Source organism: Scylla paramamosain, chromosome 42 (genome assembly GCF_035594125.1).
Source record: "Scylla paramamosain isolate STU-SP2022 chromosome 42, ASM3559412v1, whole genome shotgun sequence".
In the NCBI taxonomy this organism is placed as follows: domain Eukaryota; kingdom Metazoa; phylum Arthropoda; class Malacostraca; order Decapoda; family Portunidae; genus Scylla; species Scylla paramamosain.
This window is the reverse complement of record NC_087192.1, coordinates 195,001-218,463: the sequence shown is the minus strand read 5'-3', so window position 1 is coordinate 218,463 and position 23,463 is coordinate 195,001. Positions and strand designations below refer to the sequence as shown.

The 23,463-nt window shown below is 36.1% G+C and overlaps 1 protein-coding gene across 18 annotated transcripts in view; it reads right to left on the bottom strand.

Moving 5' to 3' along the window:
* The window catches only part of LOC135093242 (mitogen-activated protein kinase kinase kinase kinase 3-like), a 130,938-nt gene that overhangs the window by 75,774 nt on the left and 31,701 nt on the right, over positions 1–23,463 (bottom strand). For 7 of the 18 annotated variants that reach the window (XM_063992261.1, XM_063992262.1, XM_063992260.1 and 4 more), the window contains exons 11-12: positions 11,644–12,405; positions 10,362–10,400 (exon numbers count right to left, since the gene is read on the bottom strand). The exons of 5 other annotated variants lie outside the window; for them this stretch is intronic. In XM_063992261.1, the coding sequence (XP_063848331.1) occupies positions 10,362–10,400; positions 11,644–12,405 (801 nt within the window). The remainder of the gene's footprint in view (positions 1–10,361; positions 10,401–11,643; positions 12,406–23,463) is intronic. 6 more of the 18 variants (XM_063992268.1, XM_063992274.1, XM_063992272.1 and 3 more) reach the window with 2 other exon arrangements.

Genomic DNA, 23,463 nt, shown 5'->3' with positions numbered 1-23,463 from the left:
TGTGACTTAAGAAAAATCACATTAACATATAAATTACAATGGTCTCCTTACACAACAAAGTGAGGTATCACATCAGGTAAGATTTAAACATCAAGGACCAGTTTGTGGTTTTGGAAAACAATGAATATACAAAGACTGATATGAAGACACTAAAGTCTTGGTGTAGTTAGGAATAATTTTTTAATCTCAACACAACATAATTCTAAATAAAATGGATAAAAGGGGCTTTACTGTATATCTAACTATTCATATACCAGGCTGGAATTTCTCTTTAATAAGAATAAAAATACAAAAGATGGAATTTCCAATCCCCTCATTCTATTTCTTTAGCTGCCTTTCAAGATTTACAGAGAATAGTGTTAATTTTCTTCCTATCCAGCCATAGTGTGACTAGGTTGTCATTAGAATTTAATTAATTAATTTGGCAGCCATCAGATGTAAAATATTCAGGTGACAATGAAAATGTTGAATAACCTTACTGTCCACACCAGAAGTGGTCCAAATGTGTATTTTTCAGTATTTCCAAATGTGAATGCAAATAATAATGATCATTATTTGTGAATGCGAATGCGAATTTTTGTTTGAGCAAGCAATACGATAATTACGATGGCTTGAGCCTTGGGCAAAAGCTGCGTTTGTGCATGCGTGTAATGCAGGTGTGCAACTGTACATGTGTTTGGGTGTGTCAGCAAATGTGGTTTTTTTTTTTTCCCAACTGTAAGAGTTTTAGCCAAAGAAAACTGAATTAAAAATTTAAATCAATTTCCCATGTTACCAGGATGCGGGATAAGGACCCAATTCTTACAAGCATCCATTTAATAGATCACATCAGAGTAATTCTCTCTTTCTCTCACTGCATTTATATAATAGTGTTGAAATAGGCCTGCAGTTTAATATTTGATATTCAAAAAATATTTGGTAGGCAACATGCAAATGTGAATGAAAATCTTTAAAAAATATGCAAATATTTGCTATTGTGAATGCAAATACAAGTATTTGGACCATTTCTAGTCCATACATCTTACAAATTACAAAAAAATTAACCAAAACTCTGAAATGCACGTGTCTTTTTTATATTCGTTTTCTAGCTCATGTGTGTGTGTGTGTGTGTGTGTGTGTGTGTGTGTGTGTGTGTGTGTGATTATTTACCTAGCTGTATTAAACTAGTTGTGAAATGTAGGACAAGAGCCACACTAGGCTCATGCTGTCCTGTCTCCAAACTTATGTACTGTCTTAGCACACAGTCTCATCAATAAGTTTATTCCACACTGCCATGCTCCTGTGGGGAAAGCTGTTTTTTTATGTTTCTTCTGCAAACACTCCTTATCAATTTCCTTCCATGTCCCATGGTACCTCTTGTATCTGGTATCATAAGATCATCCCTATCCAACTTTTCCATTCCTTCCAATATTCTATATAGTGCTATCAAGTCACTCTTTCCCTCTTTTTTTCCATTGTAGTCAAGTCCAATCTCATCAACCTCTCTTAGGCTTGAAGGGATTTTAGTTGCAGCTCTGTCAATTCTTTCTAGCTCTCTAATATCCTTCTTCAAACTTGGTGACCACATTGATGCTCCAGTCTTGGACATATCATTGTTGTTGTCAATTTTTTTTATCATATCTTCATCAGTGTAGGTGAATGCTGTCTTGATGTTTCTCAGCAGATTGTTTCTTCAGCGATTTTGTGTACATGCTTCACAAATGACAGTTTATTAAAAATGGTTACTCCCAGATTTTTTTCTTCTGATCTTATAGTAATTTTCTCATTTCCCAAAGGTCCTTTCTCTTCTTTTTGCACTTTTTCCGAACTTCACCACACTACATTTCTTGGAATTAAACATGTTCCCCCTCAACAATCATTCATTTATCTTAATTAGGTCTTGATCCAAAGGTTCACAGTCTTCTTCATTTGTTACTTTTCTCATAACTTCAGCATCATCAGCAAAGAGACTTGCCATCCCTTCCGTTATGTTGTTTACATATATTGCAAACATAACTGGTGTTAGTACCAATCCTTGTGGAACTTCACTTATTACTGGTCTCCATTTCGACTTATTGCCTCTGATTACTGTCCTCATTTCTCTGTCCATCAAGTCCGTCATCCATTTTAATAATGATCCTCCCAATCTCCCATATTAGTGTTCTGTATAGTACTTTATCAAATGCTTTTTTCAGGTCCAAGTATATGCAGTCAGCCCATCCATCTCTCTCTCTTGCACTATGTCCATTACTCTTGAGTAGAAGCTTATCAAATCTGTTACACAAGATCTTCCTCCTCTGAATCCAAATTGCCTTTCTGTTATCACATTGTTGTCTTCCAGGTATTTCACCCATTTGTTCTTGGATGATCTTTTTGCAAATCTTTGCTACCACACTTGACCATGATACTGGTCTATAGTTTAATGGATCTTCTTTACTTCAAACCTTGTAAATTGGGATAATATCCATCCATTTCCAATCTTTAGGTACCCTTCATTCCAACAGAGTGGTGCTGATTATATTGTGTATCACTTTGGCTAGTTGTGAGCTGCACTCCCTTAGAATCCAGCCTCTCAGCAAGCATAAAAAATGGGTAGGGACAAACTGACAAGTGCATCTTTTCTCCTCACTCACACCCATAACAACAGTGGCTAGTATTAAGCAGGTTACCAGTGTCAGTGTTAATTGCATCTTTGGTGATGTGTGATCAGCTCCGTTCTTGGAGTGAAACACATTATGTTCTGTTCATGCTGTGGTGTTCATAGTGATGAGCGCCAGGAAGACAAATCACAGCAATATCATTCAATCATATATCTTCATATGTCAGGCTTGAATGATGTTGATACAGCAAAACATCCGAGTTTAAAAACGTGTGTGTGTGTGTGTGTGTGTGTGTGTGTGTGTGTGTGTGTGTGTGTGTTTACTTAGTTGTATTTACCTAGCTGTGTTTTACAGGAAAAGAGCTAAGCTCATGTTGTCTTGTCTCTATATGTATAAGCCTCCAGCTTAGCCTTAAATTCGTGAATATTTCTTCCCTGAACTGCTGTTTCATCTAAATTGTTCCATATTTCTATACTTCTATTTGGGAAACTGTATTTCTTGACATCTCTTCTATATGCTGTCTTCTTTTAATTTCATACCATGTCCTCTTGTGTCTCTTGAGTCCCACACAAACAGGTCTTCTTTGTCAACTTGGTCCTTCCCCTTCAAAGCCCGTATACAGCAATCAGGTCTCCTCTTTCTCTTCTCTACTGTAACGTTGAAAGTTCTAATCTCTTTAGTCTATATTTATAAGAAAAATCTCTCAAACTTGGAACCATTTTAGTTGCAGCTCTTTGAATCTTTTCTACATTCCTTATATCTTTTTTATTATGTCACCAAACAGTTGCAGCATATTCCAGTGTGGGTTGAATCATAGATTCTATCAACTTTTTCATCATCTTTTCATCTATGTAAGTAAATGCCCTTTTTTTTATCTTTCTTAGCAATTCATAGGTTCCCTCCAACAATATTGTTTATATTTTCTGGTGATAAATTATCACTTATTGTAATTCCCAAATCTTTTTCTTCTTTGGTTTTCATTTCTACATCTTGTCTGCCTTTTCCTATTCCCTAGCTCCATAACTTCGCATTAAATTCCATTTCCCAACTCTTACTCCACTCATATTTTATCCAGATCCTTCTGTAACATTTCACAATCAGTATTATTTTCCACTCTTTTCAACAACTTCATGTCATCTGCAAATAAACTTATAAAGCTGTTAACCTCATCCACCATGTCATTAATATATATAATATATATTACAGGAGCTAGAACTGTCCACTATGAAACTCCACTTATAACTTATAACATTCTTATAACTTTACACCTTTCTGATTTTTCAGCCTTAATTATTGTTCTCATTTCTGTCCCTTAAGAAGTCTATTAACCAGTCCAGTGTTTTGCCCTCCAAACCCACTACATTTTGAATTTTCCATAACAATCTCTGGTGGGTACTTTATCAAGTGCCTTTTTTAGATTTAAGCAGACAGTCTGCTCAGCCCTCTCTTGGATTATATCAATTGCTCTACTGTAAAAACTCAATAAATTTGTGAAACAAGATCTTCCATTTCCAAAACCAAACTGATGTCCAGTCAATGTGCATGATTCTTTCTAGGTATTTCATCCACCTGTCTTTAACAATCCTTTCATATATTTTTCCAACAACACTTGTTAGGGGTACCAGTCTGAAATTCAGTGGTTCTTCTTTATTACCTCCTTTGAAAATTGGTACTATATTGGCTCTTTTCCAGTCGAGGGACTTTCCCGTCTTTAAATGAGCAAACTACGATATTATGTACAATCTCTGCCAGCTGTCCACTACATTCTTTCATTATTCAATCTGACACTCCATATGGCCCTGATGCTTCATCATTTTCTTAACTTCTTGAATGTGCACTTGAAATTCCCTCAACATTTTGTCTTTGTGCCATGCTCTTTCTCTTACAAAGTTATTTCGTCTGGTGAATACTGACTGTAAGTATGTGTTCATTAATTCGGCTTGTGACACCACCTTCATAAATAATGTCATCTACCTTTAATTTATCTCTCTTTTTGTTTACATATCTGTAAAAGTTTTGGCTCATTCTTGCATTTGACAACTACCTTTCTCATAATTCCTTTCTTCTTTTCTCAAGATTCAGACATACTCATTTCTTGCTATTTTAAATTCTTTGATTTTCTTACCTCCTATTCTTTTTTTCTGGTTTACATCTTGTATTATACCAGTCTTCTTTCTTTTCACCTCATTAATTATGATCTTTGGTACATATCTATTGACCCCTTCATTATAAATTTTCATAAATGTATCCCACTCGCCATGATCAGTTGTTTCCAGACTGTGTCTGCAAAGAATTTCTTCAACTTAATGAAATCTGTCTTCCTGTATTTAAATCTTCCACTCTTGTAAGTTTCACTCCTGTTTTCGATTTCTCTTGCCTAATTTAAATTCAATTAACAGATAGATGATCACATTTGCCCAAAGGGCAGTGATAATTTATTTCCTCAATGATGTCAAGTTCCTTGGTAAACAGTAGGTCTAACCTTGATGCCTCCTCATTCCCTTTAAATCTGGTGTTTTTCCTAATCCACTAGATTATGGTGTTAGACATTTCTAAGTTTGGCAGCGTATTTCCCCATAATTTTTCTCCCCCTTCCGTGGTCCATTCTTCCCAGCAGACTTCTTTGCAATTAAAGTCTCCCATAAGTATTATTACTCTCTCAATATTTTCTTTAGACAGATACTAATATCTCTTAACATTATTTTGCAGTCATCCTGATTCCATGCACTGGTTTTCAGTGGTACATGTGCTACTGCAAAATCTCTTTTTCCTTCTCCCTTCCTTTTTGTCTTGATTCTAATTACTTCAGCCTGTCTCTATATCCTCCATTATATTTGTGTGTGTGTGTGTGTGTGTGTGTGTGTGTGTGTGTGTGTGTGTGTGTGTGTGTGTGTGTGTGTGTGTGTGTGTGTATTTTACTGATCTGTATTTTTACAAGATTCAATCAAGTTCATGTTTTGTTGAGGTGTGTGTGTGTGTGTGTGTGTGTGTGTGTGTGTGTGTGTGTGTGTGTGTGTGTGTACGTGCTCAGTGTTAAAGAATGGCATGAATGGGGTTACACAAGCTCCTGATGCATGCCACCCTACATACCACCGCTTGTGACCACGGCCATGCACCAGACGTGACCACATGCGACCCAACGGGAACCATGGCCTGCCACACCCAGACCCACCAGGAACACCGAAAAAACCAAGAGATAGTCATATTAACACCCAAAAACTAATAAACTCTTTCAAATGATGGAGAACTTGTGCTGAAATATGCAGAACCTTGTCTCAGAGTATGTACTATTTCCCTTGCCAGAAAGGACCTCTGTATATATGCCTTTTATTAACAGTATTATTCTCTTATAATGCCATTAACTTATTTGCACTGCAGCATACAGGCGAACTGCAATTTACGAATAAGTTGTATTTCTTAAGAATTTTTCACATATTGAGAACATTTATGGATTTAGATTTTTTCCTCATTAAATGTTTTCAACAATATTTTCTTTTTAAGATTTATTCATAAAAATGCTATATTTGTGAACAAGACTAAAGGATAAAAATCATAATATTCATATCTGTAAACTTACCAATAAACTGAATGTTCGTAAATCTTAATTCACCTGTAAGCATTAGGGAAGTTTGTAAAAAAATCATAAATGTAAAAAAAGGCTGATTCTGAAATAATAATATTTTTAGTTAATGAATATCTGAAGAAGAAACATGAAAATTATGAGCGTTGAAAGAGTTACACCCTAGAGACATAGCATGAAGTTTAATTATAAAGAATGTATTAATGCCTGCACTTGTATCATAAGATACTGATCATTATTTGTACGGAGGGATTAAATGCATAGACTAACCTACCAGCAAAGCCCTCTGTTAAAGTAATTCACACCAGCCACCCACTACACGTTTCTTTTGATGAATTTATGGCACTTTCAGTAAGTGGAAAAAATACCAATGATGGCCCAAAAGGTTCATAATTAAGGAACTGTACAGGAAAACTGCCTTTGACCAACTTTAGACAAAATAGTATGCAGTAGTATATAAATGTACCTGAGTGTGTGCACAAACACAAGCGCGTGCGCGCGCACACACACACACACACACGCAAAGAAAAAAAAATTGTTTTCCTCCTAAAATGCCATATTTCTTAATGTGCCATTACTTGCAGTAACTATAGTCATAGTCATGGATACTGAAGGTTGTACTACTGTGCTCTGGCAACATACTTGTCAACACTGTCTGATACTATGGAAGTGATATGCTTTAGGGATATTGATCACTATTAATAATACTGTATATAGAGGCAACAATTGCTGTCAGTAGCAATGTTTATTAGTTGAAACTGAAAATTTACTATATTTGGTAGTTTTTGCCACAGCTTCCTGTATATATTATTAATAGTGATAAGCGTTCATAATCCTACTACATAAATAGTTTTGGACAGTGCTGACAAGTACGTTGCCAAGAGCAAAATAATTAAATCTTCAGTTCCCATGACTGTGACTATAGTGTAATTCTTCCAACACATGACAACTGACTAAAATCTTAAAAGCACAGCCAGTCATCAGCACAAAGAAGGTGGCACTGGCAGCAGGAAAGATGAAAGAGGACAAGGGAATGCACTGCCTTTTTCACATCTGACTTGATCAACTGATCAGATGCAATACATGCAAACCTTTCAGTGAGGACTGAGGTCATGTCCCTTTTATGCTTTCATAAGTGTTCATCGTTCACTCCTATCATGTGCAACCACTCTTCCTTGCTCCAAAGACATTAGTTGAGTTCCCGAGCCAATTGTGCATAATGAATTTTTATCCTCAGCATAGTTTCTCTGACTGATTAATACTTTGATAGACCTGACTTGAATTCTATTAAATCCAACATATATATATACTGTATTCCAATAACCCAGATTTATGGAGAACCTAACTTGCATTCCAATAGTCATAATAAGTAGAAAATCTTTTAAATCAAACCACTGTAAATTTATTATTCATTAAAAACAATTCACACAATGGCTAATCCAAATCATACTGAGGAAAAATTTGGACATTTCAATTGAATATTTCACTCATTTGTACAACTGATTTGAAATACCAAACACGGGCCTCCTTGCCCTTGTGGATTTGAATCATTTATCTCTATGCTTTTGGTGGCCAGACACTTCATCACAAATTTTACACAAATGATGCTCATTCTGATCACCAGATTTTGGACATTTAGAAAACTAGATTTTGTTAATTACATCTGAAAGATGTCAAATCAATGTATGTTAAATGGAGGGTTGAGTGTGACCACTCTAGTCTTGGAATGGCATGTTTGGTTGTCTTCAGTTTCACCAGTCTGCAACATTCCTATATTTCTTGTTATGCACAACAATATTTTGAGGCTTCTCTTCTGAACCTGATGTTCCCTTTTAAATATGTGTGCCCACTCTCCATGGCTATACTACACGAAAATTTGCATCTATTCACATCCTTATTCTGCTAGCCTTACAAATTCATTATTTAAATGGTCTCTTCACACTGCCTTATTGTGTCTTTCCACCTCTTTGAAGTAGGATATGAAGATAGCTTTCATTCCTTCAGATCTTTTCAACTTCACTTTTTTGGTGAGTGACAATCAGCAAGATTTTTTGAATTTACAGTTATTTTTCTTTTCTTTTTTTTTCTTTTTTTTTTTACAGTAAACCCTCTCTAACCCAGATACTTAAATCTTGGATATCAGGCAACTCGGATGCTTTCTGGGCCTCAGATACTTGTACATTATGATGAATATGTGGATTATCACAAGATTTTCTGCCAGAATTCGGATGGTGCCATTAAAAGAACAAGGTATGCCACATATGTACAACCATACACACATGCTTGCACTGCAGGATACAGTGGTTAACATTAAGTGTACCTATACCTTCATCATTACTGTACTTACTGGTGGCTAATTTATCAATAAGTGTCAGTGTGTTACAAAACTGTTTTTTACCATAGTGATGGCCTCTGGAAACCACAGACTGGTTCTGCTGCTACTGCATACAACTCAGTAGTGAGTAATAATTCATTCTTCCATTCACTGCAATTATACAGTACTTTACTTAAGATAACTGTGCATTATTAAGCATGTTTTTACAAGATTATATAATATTTTTGAAAAAAAAACCACCATGTTTTAATGTGTTGGTGTACAAGGATAGAGATGTGAGTGAAAACACATGTTTTTGTCATGTGTGAATGTGGGTGTGGCCAACGGTATGGATCATATTTACACCTATGAAACTCAGTTATTTATATAACCTGACAGGGGTTATCCCCCAGCTGATCCAACTTACTAAGGGTTTACTGTATTTATATCTTTTAAGATCTTAGGCAGTTTTCTTTTCCAAGTAAATTATTAATGGTGGGCAAATACCCAGCTGTGAAAACTATGGACTTTTCCCTGAACAGCTTTTTCACCAATGTCAGAAAACTTACTAAAGACAAACACTAGGGAGATCATGCCATCCTCACCAGGACTGTCCCTAGTAAATTCACAGCTTTTTTTAGCATACAAATATTAAAGGGTTAAAAAACATTTAAAGTCTTCTTATAAGTTGCCATGCTAGTTTTCTGTTAAGACTGAGGCAGATCCTAGATACAATAGGTATACCACAGTTGTTCTGAAACATGTTTGATACCCTTCAATAATATACAAAAAAATTCCTTGAGAAATGTTCATTGTTATCAATGGCAGATAAGGAGTGTAATTCCAAAAGAAAATCCCAACCAAGAATCCAAATACAAAAGTAAGATGTCACTTGAATATATGATAAGCACTTGACAGAAGACAGGTGGCATGAGACAAGCCTCTGAAAATAATAAACAATAGGAACAACCCATTTTGGTTATATGAGGCAAATCAAAATATAGGGTCAATGAGTGTATTTTCTATTAACCAATTCAACTGTACTTCCTCATACTTAAAGCATTACTAAAGCTAGGATTTAAAAATACATATCACCTTCAGCAAAGAAAAGGTGCTCTGTGTGTGTGTGTGTGTGTGTGTGTGTGTGTGTGTGTGTGTGTGTGTGTGTGTGTGTCCTATGCATGAGTGGTGTGTGTGTGTGTGTGTGTGTGTGTGTGTGTCCTATGCATGAGTGGTGTGTGTGTGTGTGTGTGTGTGTGTGTGTGTGTGTGTGTGTGTGTGTGTGTGTGTGTGTGTGTGTGTGTGTGTGTCCTATGCATGAGTGGTGTGTGTGTGTGTGTGTGTGTGTGTGTGTGTGTGTGTGTGTGTGTGTGTGTGTGTGTGTGTGTGTGTGTGTGTGTGTGTGTGTGTGTGTGTGTGTGTGTGTGTGTGTGTGTGTGTGTGTGTGTGTGTGTGTGTGTGTGTGTTATAAAGTAAAAAGAAAAATGCTTAAGCAATTATTATTCCTGATGGAAAGCAACATACTGCAGAGCTGGTGCTGGCCTCTGGGGATACCTAGAGCCATGTTAAGCTGCCTGATAAACTGTGATTGCAAGGAGGTGAGTCCTCAACAATAAGATTTTGGGATGTTGACATCATTCCAGTAACACAAAAGTGTAAGGAAGGGGTGAGGTAAATATTTCCCATTTTCCCAAGCACTTCAATAGTCACCAAAAGCATGCATAAGGTTAGTTGCTTCATGCATAACTAATGTACTGTTGCTGTCATCTCCTTGTTTAGTTTTGTCTATGCTATAGGGTGAGGCTGTTCTAGTGACAAGTACATTGTTAGACATACAGAAGAACACAACAGTTAGTATATCAAACTAGTAATATTGGAGAATTCATACCTCATTCGCAACTCTTCATCAATATACTGCAATAGGCTCCTGTAGAGAGCAAGGTACACAAGAAATGAGTTAGGTAGCAAGAGCAATATGATGTTGGGCTGGTGGTGATCCCCTGAGGTCCAAGACAATGTGGGCCAGTGAGTTGTGTTTATCCAAGACAAAGCATTTAGTTAATAAAATTCTTTTTTTTTTTTAAGACAAAATGCTCACACTAAGTTAAAAGGGAATTTGGGACTGCAATGCATTTAGTGGAAGTGCCACATGATTATTAACACATACACAACATTAAGGGAATTGAATGGGAAAACTTCAATACTTGCAAAATCAACCCATAATAATGAAATAAATAAAAATAAATTCATAGAAAATAATACCACAAGTGAGGAAATTTGAAAGTGAGCAGTACACTGAAAGACACAACCCACCCTGTAGGAGTACAACCACCAATGGTCAGCCAAGCTACACCTACCATGGCAACATTCACTGACCTGGAGAGGCCATCTGTTACATTCAGTGCCACATATCTGATCTATTAGTACCTTTGTTCTGCTCTCTATAAGTGTGTTAAATTGATTCAACCACAGGTCCATTATGTACAAACAACCTAAAAGCTTGACTTTTACACTGCACTCACTACCTGTATCACATTATCATCAAAGTTCATGGATCAGTAATGTTAAGTTTGTTTTTTAAGATGAAGCTTGCAATTCATATGAGAGCAATGAGCTGGAAAAGTATTACAGCCTTACTCATATGTAAGATTAAATACACATAAAAAAAAAAAAAGTAATAATAATAATGCCATGCTGGAAAGGGGGACAAAAGAAAATGCTTTCATTTCATACAAGCTATATACAGTAGCAAAATAAAATAAACTATTGAAAATTGTAAATTACTCAAGATTAAGCTTGAAAATAAAATATCAAACTAACTGGGCATGACAAATATTTCTGACCACAAAGATTATCTAATAGTGTAATCAAAATTTAATTACATCAAACAAGCAAAACCATTTTTACATCTAGAATTATTGAGTTGCTAATCTTAGATATTAAAATGATGTGGTCAAAAACATAATACTCATGCCAATTTATCTTTTTTAAAGAAGTTCTGCATAATACAGTTTCAAGACAGAAAACTGACAAAGACCATTTTCATACAACTCTGAAGATAAATCAAGAGCCATTCATTACAAATAAGTGAAGACAAATTAATGACATAACTGAAATAAAGAACTTTCCCCTGAAATGGAACAATTCAAGAACTGTGACCAAAGAACTACCTTGGAGACATTCTCAGAACATCAGAGCCTGAGAGAGGGCGCTTCTCCCTTCTGAGGGATTCTGGCACTCCCTCAGGGGCAGGAGGGGCATCCTGGGCATCTCGGAATGAGTGAGAGGCAGGTTCAGGGGCATTCAAGGAACCCATTTCACTCTTCGACCGATGACGATGTCGCTTGTTGTGTCGTGAGCGGGAACGAGTGTGAGTGGGGCATTCTGTCTCTGGGTCTGACTGGTCATATGTGGTCAGGGAATGGTAAGGTATTGTGGTATCATCTGGGAGGTCAGGCACCAGACAAGTAGACCGCTGACAGTTTGCTATAGTGCAAGTAGGGTCATGATAAGGAACTTCATCATCTTTGAGAATGAAAGAAGTGGTCATATAGCAATTGTCAGCATCAGAAAAAGAATAAGTATTGCAGGAGTCAAGATATGAGTATTCATTCTCCTGTTCCCTGTGGCTGTATTGACTGCTCATGAAATATTCATGAGAGTAACTGGGAAGGGGATCTCCATGCCTGACCTCCACACACCTTTCAAACTGCTGGGGATTTGAATTCTGTGAGGAGGTAACTGGGAATTGGTCATAGGTCAAGTCTGAGTGGTATGGTAGGTAAATTGGGGGCAAGTTTGCATAGTCTCGTTCTGTGCTGTCTGTGCCCAGTCTCAGAAAGCCTCCACTGTCATGGGATCCATTTGAGGCAGCCTCCCTGTGTCCCCCACGGGCCCTCCGAGCTCCTGGCAGGGACTGGGTCCAGCTCATACTACAGGCAGCAATGAAGTTCCCTTGAGAACTAATTCACATCAACTTAAAAACATGAGGATAACCACAGTGCTAAGTCGACACATGAGTGATTATATGCTCATTAATGAAGGAATGAAAACTTTTTCAAAATATTTTATCACATATATCTTGCACCATAAATATGTATACTCTGTTTTGACACTATATTTGGTCATTTTAGTATAGTTATGCAATGCGACAAATTTTCACATTCCTTCAGGCTGTAATATTCATTGCAGAATACTCCTTCAGGCTATAATATTCATAAGTGTATGGTAGTATGCCCCACGTTCCATTCAAACATCCAGAATTAGTATGATTTAAGTTCAATATAATGAAGTTTCTAGTAAGCAGGGTTTGAAATAGAATTTTTCCATTACATATGTGCTCAGATTCCTTGGCTTAATGCAGTGATAATATAACAACCTGTTAATTTTATCATAAAATTTAGATATATTTCTTCTAATAAGAGCTCATTCCTTATACACTGTTCCATTGTCCATCGTTATCCATTGTCCATTTTTTTCCATTTGAAAACATTTAAGAAATTAATATGAATGACTTTATAGCTAAAGCTATAAAATGTAGAGAAATAAATTAACATTCAGGGCACAGAAATGAGCAGAAAAATAATAAATAAATAAATAAAATGGTGGGAAAATTCAATACATAATGATTAACATGATCAGGTTATAAACATCTTTCATTTCATACACTTGTTGAAGACTTAGATGTGTAGTCATATTTGATGCTCAGCTAGTCATATGGTGAAATCTGCACTTCATACAGCTAATAAAGAAGCTTTTAGTTAAGGACTCCTTTCAAGATATGCTTTCACTACTGTAATAACATATATTGATGCTGACAGTTATTATGCACCTCTCTAAAAATGTATCCAGCCACACCACCCTGGCGCACTGCCTTCCTAATATCCAGCCTTTGTTAGTTTTGTTACCTATTGATTATATCTATATCCTATTTCTTATTCTTATAGGATGCACTCATTCATTTCAGATACTTTAAATTCTTCCTTGCAGAAAGTGTCTGCAATCTGTCACTCATTACTTCACAAACTTCATCATTTTCACATGCTACATCTCTGACTACATCTCATCAGTATCCTACTGCTCACAAATTGGTAAAATCATGCATGTTCTTCCTTGCTTATACAGTATATACAATAATATATACATTATTCTTCCTATATTTGACTTCTTCCTATCTGCTTTCCACCTTCACTCTCATAAGCTTTACAAAGATCTCTCCTATCACTCTCAAAAACCACACTGCCATTCTCACACCCACTTGGTCGGAATTTTCCATTCTCAACTATCAAATTTCATCTTTCCTTACAAAAAGAAGCAGACTAAAATTATCCATCTTCTGATCCTTCCAGCTACTATCCTATACCATTTTTGGGGGGAAGGGGACAAAGAGAAAATGGAGTCTCAGTAGAAGAGACAAAGGGGCAAAAAAATGAAGTGAGTGTTTTCCTAGAAAACTTAAACAGAAGAGAAAGTTATATAGTGACAAGACAGTCCAGACTAACCAAATTACAGTTAGGTCTTGGTGCTCATCTCAGCCTAAATGATATGAAATCAGACTCTCATTAATTGTGAGTGCCACACCAGTGGTTCAATCCACTGTGACAGCTTCTCACATCCTAAAACTCTTGATACCTTCTAGGTTTTTTTTTCTTGAATCATGCTCCTCTAAACTTGCCAACTACATACTTCATATTTTTCAAAGATATTTCCACAGATATTTTACCTGTAGCCTGTAGCCTGTAGCTTTGGCCATCACTTTCTCTACCCCCTCTCTATCAATTCTTCACTGCATAAACATGCATTCTCATTCCTAATAACAATTTTCTGTTTCTATCCTTCCATCTATCTATCTATTTATATATCTATTTCTCTGCCATCTCACTACCTCTAGGAGCATCTTCCAAGGGGATGGCCGAGGCAGAAAAGACTCCACCTCTCCCCATCCACACATTCCCTTCTTTCTTATTCAAGCACATGGCCTCTACAATCATCTCTTACATATATGTACTCCTTTTACCCTATTCTTTTACCTTCTAAGTGGCCTTCCTCTCCTATTGCACCTTCAACTTTGTTCATATATAGTTTCTTTTATAAACTCTGCTCTTCATCCTCTCAATATGGCCAAACTATCTCAGTATGTTCCTATTCATCCCTTCCATACCACTTGCACAGGTGCTCATCCCCTATCTCTCATACATATTCCTCATCCCTCTAAAAAAAACTCTCATTGCTCTCACTCATCTATCTTTTAACTCCATATGCCCCTCTCAGATAACTTCCATAGCATGCACACTTGATTGCTGTGCCTCCTACACTATAAAACTTAAAAATGTCCCAAAGGGCTTTCCCATCCATCCTGTTGCATGCTTTCTCTTGGTCCATGGACACTGCATGCTGCTTTTCATCCTTTCCTAAAGACTCCATTAATAGCATTTTAATTGCAAATACCTGATCTGTACAGCCCTTTTCTTTCTTGAGACTTCCCTGTCTTGCTCAGTCACTTCTATCAGTCTGTGAGTCAAACAGGCAAACTTTTTTCCTATCACTCAGTCACTTCTATCAATCTGTCAGTCAAACAATCAAACTTTTCTCCTATAACACTAATTCCTAAAACCTTTATCTTTATACAACTGTATAATAACTGCCTTCCTTCACTTATCTGGCAGTTCTCCCTGCTTCCAAACCAGTTAATTTATACACAAGTACTAGAAGCACCCAACCTACTACCACTTCACCTTTATACTTCAACATTTCCACAGATATTTCACCTGTAGCCTGTAGCTTTGTCACACTTTAACCTGGCCATCACTTTCTCTACCCCTCTCTCATCAATTCTTCACTGCATAAACATGCATTCTCTACCTCTTTCAATATCCAAACTAGATACTACTGCTTCCCAACCTGTTCTCTTCATTGAATGGTCAACAATGCCTTTTCTGCACACCTTCCACCTCCTCCTTGCTACCCACAACAATTCTATCCACTCTCTTCATTCTCATATTCCCACACTCTTCTTCCCCTGCCCCATCTCTAACTTCCAAAATTACTTATTCTCACTGAACTTCTTTCACTCAGCTTCCTGACTCCTCATCTATTCTCCATCTACTTTCTATCAGTTCCTTCACAATAATGATAATAATAATAACAACAGCAACAACAATAATAATAATAAGATTGTACATCATAAAGGCCAGCAATAACTAGAGCATGAGCACCAACCTGTTTCCACCATTTCTCTCACAAACATACCACTGGTACAGTGGACATGAAACCTCTGTAACTGACTCACTGACATTGTTACTTGAACACTAGCATGGAAATGAAATCTGATAAAAAAAAAGTGCTGCACAACTAATTATAAGGGAGGCAAATAAACAATATTTCAACCTTCCACTGATAAGCAGGATAGAAAATGGCAGGAAACAGATATGCTTTTTAGTCCACATCATTGAGAGGAAGTGTTGTGAGACTACATGGTACTATTACTGTCTTATGGTATTTTTCCTATGAAGAATAAGCTAAAAATTATATATATATATATATATATATATATATATATATATATATATATATATATATATATATATATATATATATATATATATATATCACACCTCTAGACTAGCATATTTTAATTTCTCTCAGCATCATATTGGAGTAAATGACAACTGAAAATGACAGATGTGTTACATAAAGTTTCCCTAATGCATATGAGAAAAGAAGTTTAGAAACACTTTCTACAGATTGCCTTCATCATTATTATGTCTTATTTTCTGAATAAAACAGCTGAACTTAATTACCATCAGCACAAATAATTATAAACCTGCATCAAGTCAAGGAATCACTGAGATATTCACTACTTAAAATTCATTAGTTTTCTGGATGATTAGTGTCAAAATTACGATAGCGGCTGTTAAACATAAATCATTGTTACTTCAAGCTATTTTGTTATGCCATAGTATACTTTAATATCATTCATAATACTGTGAACCCTCAATTTTATGAACCCAAATTTAAAGATGTCAGAAAATCAAGGAAATATCTGAAAAATGCATGGAACTTATGTTCAATATGACATGGCAATATATAGCTTAGAGCCAGTCATCCTGATATTACATGACCAACAAAACTTTGCCAAATTATGCATTATGCAACTTACAATATGAAGGCTACTGATGAGATTGGTGCAGAAGCACATGAAAGAGGCAAAGAGTATTGGGATCACTGATAATGGTTATTTTGTCAATTATTTCATTACAATGACACACTGTTTCGTCCAAGGAGTGCAAGCTGATGTACCTGCTTAGTAGTAAACCTACTGCATCACACAATCAATTGCAACACCAGGAAAATTTTCATTCTTGATCAAGACGGGTCAAAAACTTATCTCAAGTGTGTAGTTTGCAACATAAAGCAAACTACTACTACTAATACATCTCTTGAAAATTATCTTCTCCTACCAGGAAAAAAACTGCTGGCAAGTCTGCTATGGTATTTCACTAATTCAACTACTCATTATGAATCCATAATGAAACAAATAAAAAACAATAGACAGTAGATGCAGAACATAACAGAAGATGATAAAAACTTTAGGCTAGAAGACTTCAAGCAGCCACTTGGGAGCAGGAAGACAATGGCAGCTGATGGCTGATGTTTTCAAGTTGTCTCCAGTTCCTGATTGATCCTCTGCATCTCATGGTTTCAACATGTAGTAACTAATGACAATGTATTAAAGAATAGGGAATAAGGGAATTAGGGAATAAGCCAGCAATATCTCATTATAAAATTGCGACTCTAGTAATAGCCACAGCAGAGTTGAAATACCGTACTGCTGATACAGCAGCTTTTACAGGTCTTCACCACATATCTTACTAAAGAGGCTATGACTGTGTTTGACTTTAGATCTCTGAAAATTCAGATTCTTGCAATTTTCAGAAAATTCCTTTCCACTTTAGTCCATGAAATTTGGGTTACACAGTTGCTGCTTTTTCATGAATGCATTTTTGAATTATATTAATTTTTAATAAGTTGGCTTTTTTATCCCATCCCGACTAACCCAGCGTAATCTATCATTATAACCAATGGACATACCCTAGTACATGTTAACTTTAAAATTCAATTCATATCAAATTCTTTGATGAATTTAAAGATTCCCAATATACATCTCCTTGCCCCATTCACTAGAATCAGAAACAAAAACAATAATGAGGCATCATCATATCTGTCTCCCTCATTCAATGACAACACTAAGAATCTTATGATTCTTCACAATAAGCTGGTCCCAATACATAGGGATACATTACATGAAAGAATTTTCATAATTTTTCTTTCAAATACAGGGGCAGTATATGAAACCAATTTGAGGATATTCACTGGACTTAAAAGAAATTATATCCCTTACATTCAAATAAAACTGAATTACCAATCTCAAAAAGTGATTCTGTGATGCCACTCAAAAGAAACATCTGATACATTTATTACATTCATTCATTAATTACATGAACCCTTCATTCATGGATGCTAATGCTAGTGCAAACACACACACACACACACACACACACACACACAGTGCCTCACATGTTCATCTTTTCAAATAATATTGTTTGGAAAAAATCATCTTTGGGTTAGATGATCCTTTTGAAATCTATTTACCTTTTTTTCCCACATGAAGTGAATTTTCAATTCATGTTGATATTTTCTATATTTATACTGATACTGTTCTTAATATGCCTATAACTTTTATTAGCTGAGATGCCACAAGAGCCACACATGAAACACAACAATAATGCTTCACACTTGTTATGCCCATGAAAAAACTGACAACAAAACAGCAGTAAGAGACATAAGGAGCAAAGTACATATAATTAAAATTAATGGCAAAAGCTGGAAAAATAAGTAATACGTTAAAAACTTGTATGAAATGAAAGCATTTGGGGGATATAAAAAAAATATATAGAAGAATAACTTATTAAAATAAGCTTTCTATACTATTATTTCAGCTACTAAACCAAAAGGAAAGCACTATGGAGGACTACCAAGTTAGAGTGTTTTAAGTACAGGATTCATTAAAGTTTAGAGGACTGTTTACATGTGGATATCATCAACTCAGCAGTTATATGCCTTGGCTAACTGCCTGGTACATCATCTCCCAATGATCTCTCTATACTCAAAAGCAAATGCACAAAATTAATTTCCCTAAAAATTTACTCAGCATATCATGCTATTCTGGGATTGTATGAGTTTTCATACCATATAGTTAAATTTTCTCATTTCTTTTGATTGTTGATAGCGATCCCTCAACACAATATCATACTCTAAAATAAAAAGAAATTCACATTGTCCAGAGGCTTCAGATGTTCATGGGTCCCAGCTGCATTTCTAGCAGCAGATATAAAGATGAGTCAACTTTGTGAAAGAACCGCAACCTCAAGGAAGGGCAAATATGTAATGTACTTTGCAATAGAAAAAAATACACAAGTGACTGAATATATAAACATATAACTATATTCAATATACAAATATATAAAGGTTGAGGTAATCAGATTTATAACTAGAGAGAGAGAGAGAGAGAGAGAGAGAGAGAGAGAGAGAGAGAGAGAGAGAGAGAGAGAGAGAGAGAGAGAGAGAGAGAGAGAGAGAGAGAGAGAGAGAGAGAGAGAGAGAGGTGGGGGGGCAGGAGGGAGAAACCCTAACCTATATTCACTTTTGGAAACATAACAGTATCAAAGTTATAACTATTGCAAAGTACATCAACAAAATTGTCAATTATGCACAAAGTTACATTCCACTTCTCCATCAGTAACACCATTTTAATGAGTATTAATGAATGCAAAAGGTATAACCCAGTGAAGACCAACTGCTATTGCTAGAAATCCCACTAAAGTAATGAAACATTTTCTTTTCTGGAGTTGAACATGAAGCTATGCATATGCTAGCAGCAAAATGCAGTAACTCATCAAAGGTTCACACACTCTTTTACAGCTGCTGAACAATCACATCCACAGGTAAACATTTTAATTTTACACAGCTTGATGCTGCATGAACATTAAATTTCACACCAATACAAAACTTACATATGGCTAGAAGAAGCAAGTCATTAGTCCACACACAAGCAAGTTAGTCCTCACCTCAATAATTAAATAGGACAGGTTAAGTTTTATTATTAAAACATCTACACCAATGAAGCATTAGCCTGAGGGTTCCTATGATGCAGAATGAATGTGTCTCAAGAATACTGAGTAAACAATATAACTTGCAATCTTTTAAATTTGCATTTAAAGATGTTGATATATATATATATATATATATATATATATATATATATATATATATATATATATATATATATATATATATATATATATATATATATATATATATATATATATATAAACACACACACACACACACACACACACTAAAGAATTCCTACATGACCAGCACCAGTAAATATCTGACTTCTGATAGTTTTTTAACCAGTCACCAATTAATAAGTCTGGTCTGACTCCTTACTTATAACAATGATGCACTTTCTACATCCTGGAAAGATGAATGTATTTCACAATAATTATGCCTGTACATAACACAAAAGTATTTATTTCACCTAACTCTGTGATACTGACTCCCTTTGGGAGCATCCCCCACAGAGGTCACCACAGCCTAAGTGCCTTCACCTCCCCCTTATGTAAACATTCCCTTTCTGCCTGAGCTAGTGTTCCCCCTCTATTAACACACCTTTCACACACCTACAGTGGAATCTCAGTTATCGAACAACTCCCTTTTCAAACAAATCAGCTTACAAACAAAACTGAACTCATAATTGCTTTGGTTGCTGTACCTTAATTCAGTTCTCAAACAAGCGACCTGGCAGCCGGCACACACATGATCACAGTGTGTGTGTTAGTCATGCCACAGCCCTCGGTCAGTGCATGTCTGCGCCATACTGTTCTCTTTTTGGGGTTTCTTATTTATAGCTTTATTCTTTATTTAGTTGTAAATGAAAATGAAATAAGCATAATACTTATCTGTACCAGATAACTGATGTGTCAGTGTTGGGGAGTGGTGACATTGTGTTGCCACTCCCCAGTTGAACAGTCCCCACTCTCTCTGAGGCTTCAGAGAGAGAAAACAGCAGGAACTGCATTTGTTGGATTTACTGAATTGGATACCTGGCCTTCCATCACTTAACTTGCCCCAAACTAATTCTTGTATCATAGGATTTTTATGCAAATATAATGAAAACAGTCCCTAATTTACTCATCTCCTATCATCAATTTCCTAATGCTCATATAACAGGACCTCCCTGCATGATTTTATGCACAAAGTACTGTTGTAAAAGTTTAAAAAAGCAGTCACCTGTCCAAGTATGGATTAACCCATTTTTACAATGATTCTTATGGGGAAAATAGTTTTGGTTACTGGACATTTCAGATTTCGAACAGCATTCAGGAATTAATTAAATTAGAGAAGTGAGGTTCCACTGTACTTCTTTACCCTACTTTTCCACCTTCCAAATGGTCTTCCCCTCCTACTAGCACATTCAATTTTACTTCCATACACTTTCTTTAGAAAATTTTCACTCTCCATTCTTTACTGAAAAACTTTTCTTCAAACCCATTCCACTACTCCCCTTTTCACTTCAACTGCAGAGGTACTTTACATACATCTTTCATACATGCTTCAACTGCTCTCCCTATCCTATCTTTTCACTCAATATGTCATCCTCAGATAACTCATTTCCAAAGCATGGAGAGATGGGAGAGGAAAGGAACACAGGAGGAGGAGGGTACATGGGGCAAGAGAGAGAGTGAGAGGCATGATGGGTGGAATAGATTGAAGGAGGGAGGAAATGGGGAGGGATGGGAGAGAGGGGCAGGGATGGAAGATGGAGGGAATGAGAAAGAAGGTAAGGGAAGGAGGAGTCACACTAGAGGGACTGACCAAGTGGAGTCGCTTGAATGGGTGTTTGTATTTGAATTGGAGGAATGCGTTCAAATTGGAGGACAAAATTTGTTCGCCCCGTTCAAATTGAAGGATGTTCGAATCACAAGGTGTGTATATATATATATATATATATATATATATATATATATATATATATATATATATATATAGACACACACAAACAAACACACATATATGAAGCACCTGGAGCCAGAGTGATGTAAGAGCCGAAAATAAAAAATGGAGAAAAACACTGTCAAAGTTTTGTAAGTTTAAAAATGTGATATCTTTTCAATGGATTGAGATAGAAAGTAATGATTGGTATCAAAATATTAATTAATTTATGCAATTTACAACTATTTGGTTGAATTATATTAGGAAGTTACAAATAAATTACATTAATAAAAATAAATAGATGACTGCATTTTTTTTATACAATTTTGTAAAGCATATCACACAGCTACATTAAAATTGTATCTGGTGCCCACACATTGTTTATTTCCTTTATTCTATCAAGTTAATGGAAGAATCACAACCATTAAAAAGTCTCCTTTTTAGTGAACTTTTAAATTTTATGAAGCAAAAACGCAAGCGACATACAAGTACTTTCTAAGATGAACACAAACAAAGAAAACGATACAAGTTTAAAAAATGAAACTTAAGAAACTAAAATAAAAGAACTAATAAACATCATGAAAATATATCACTATAAAGGACAATAGAAAATAAAGAAATAAAATCATATGATACATCTCATACTTCCAAAGTTCACATAGGCTTCCCCGATGTACTTTCACCTTTAAGTGATATTTTTCTTCTATTCTGCAGGATTACACACCCTTTTCTTCCTTAGGAGGACCCCTCAGGGAATACATTGTTGTCTGCCAGAATAATGAAAGGCTTACGTGTTGTGTAAAAGCAAAATTAAGACAGCAACCTATGATTTAAGGGTAGCAAGCAGGCTTGAGGGGCAGCGAGTGTGATGCGTGCAGGGTTCATTCTGATCTCCATGCTTTCTACCATCATGGTAGGAAGGCTGGGAAAGACAATGCAATAAAAATAATAATTTCAGCCACAAGGTCGCTTACATCACTCTGGCTCTCACACCTCATACCTTGACTTACAAGTTCCCCAACTTATGATTTTTTTCATATACGAGCTGCTGCTTGGATGAACTTTTGCTTTGAGTTGCAATCCAAAATCTGAGATACAAGTGAGCTTCAGATACTCAGCCGCTAGTTGGCAATTGGCAGAGCAAGCACCACAAGTTGCCCAGCATTCCTCGTCTCACTCATTCACTTCACGTTTTTTAAAATTTATTATTTTATAAATACATCTTTCTCACTGTAAACACTTGATATAACAAACATATACGGAAGAGAGAGAGAGAGAGAGAGAGAGAGAGAGAGAGAGAGAGAGAGAGAGAGAGAGAGAGAGAGAGAGAGAGAGAGAGAGAGAGAGAGAGAGAGAGAATTGTAGCTGTGTGACAGCTAGTAGGTGACCTTGACAGTGGACAGTGGACAGTTGCACAGCGTTTTCTCTCTCTCTCTCTCTGAGAGAGAGAGAGAGAGAGAGAGAGAGAGAGAGAGAGAGAGAGAGAGAGAGAGAGAGAGAGAGAGAGAGAGAGAGAGAGAGAGAGAGAGAGAGAGAGAGAGAGAGAGAGAGAGAGAGAGAGAAAGGAGGACCACTGTGTCATCGGCCATTGTCAAGGTCACTCACTGGCTGTCACAGAGCCACAATTTATCTCTCAAACTCAAACTTGACAGTGATAGCTGACAGTGTGTCTGCCAACTCTCCTGCATTTTAAGACCAAGGATGTTCACAAAAATAAAACAAGCATTCAATAATTTTGAAATATGGCGTAATTTGCAAACTTTTTTTGGGCGGGCTGGAACAGAATCATGGCATTTCAATTCACTTCCATTCGTTCATCCTATCCAAATTTGCCTGCAAGGTGATGGCATCTGATTCAGACTTAATTAATCTACCTATCTTCGTGTCATCCACAAATTTACTAACATCACTACTAATTCCACTATTCTTGAGAA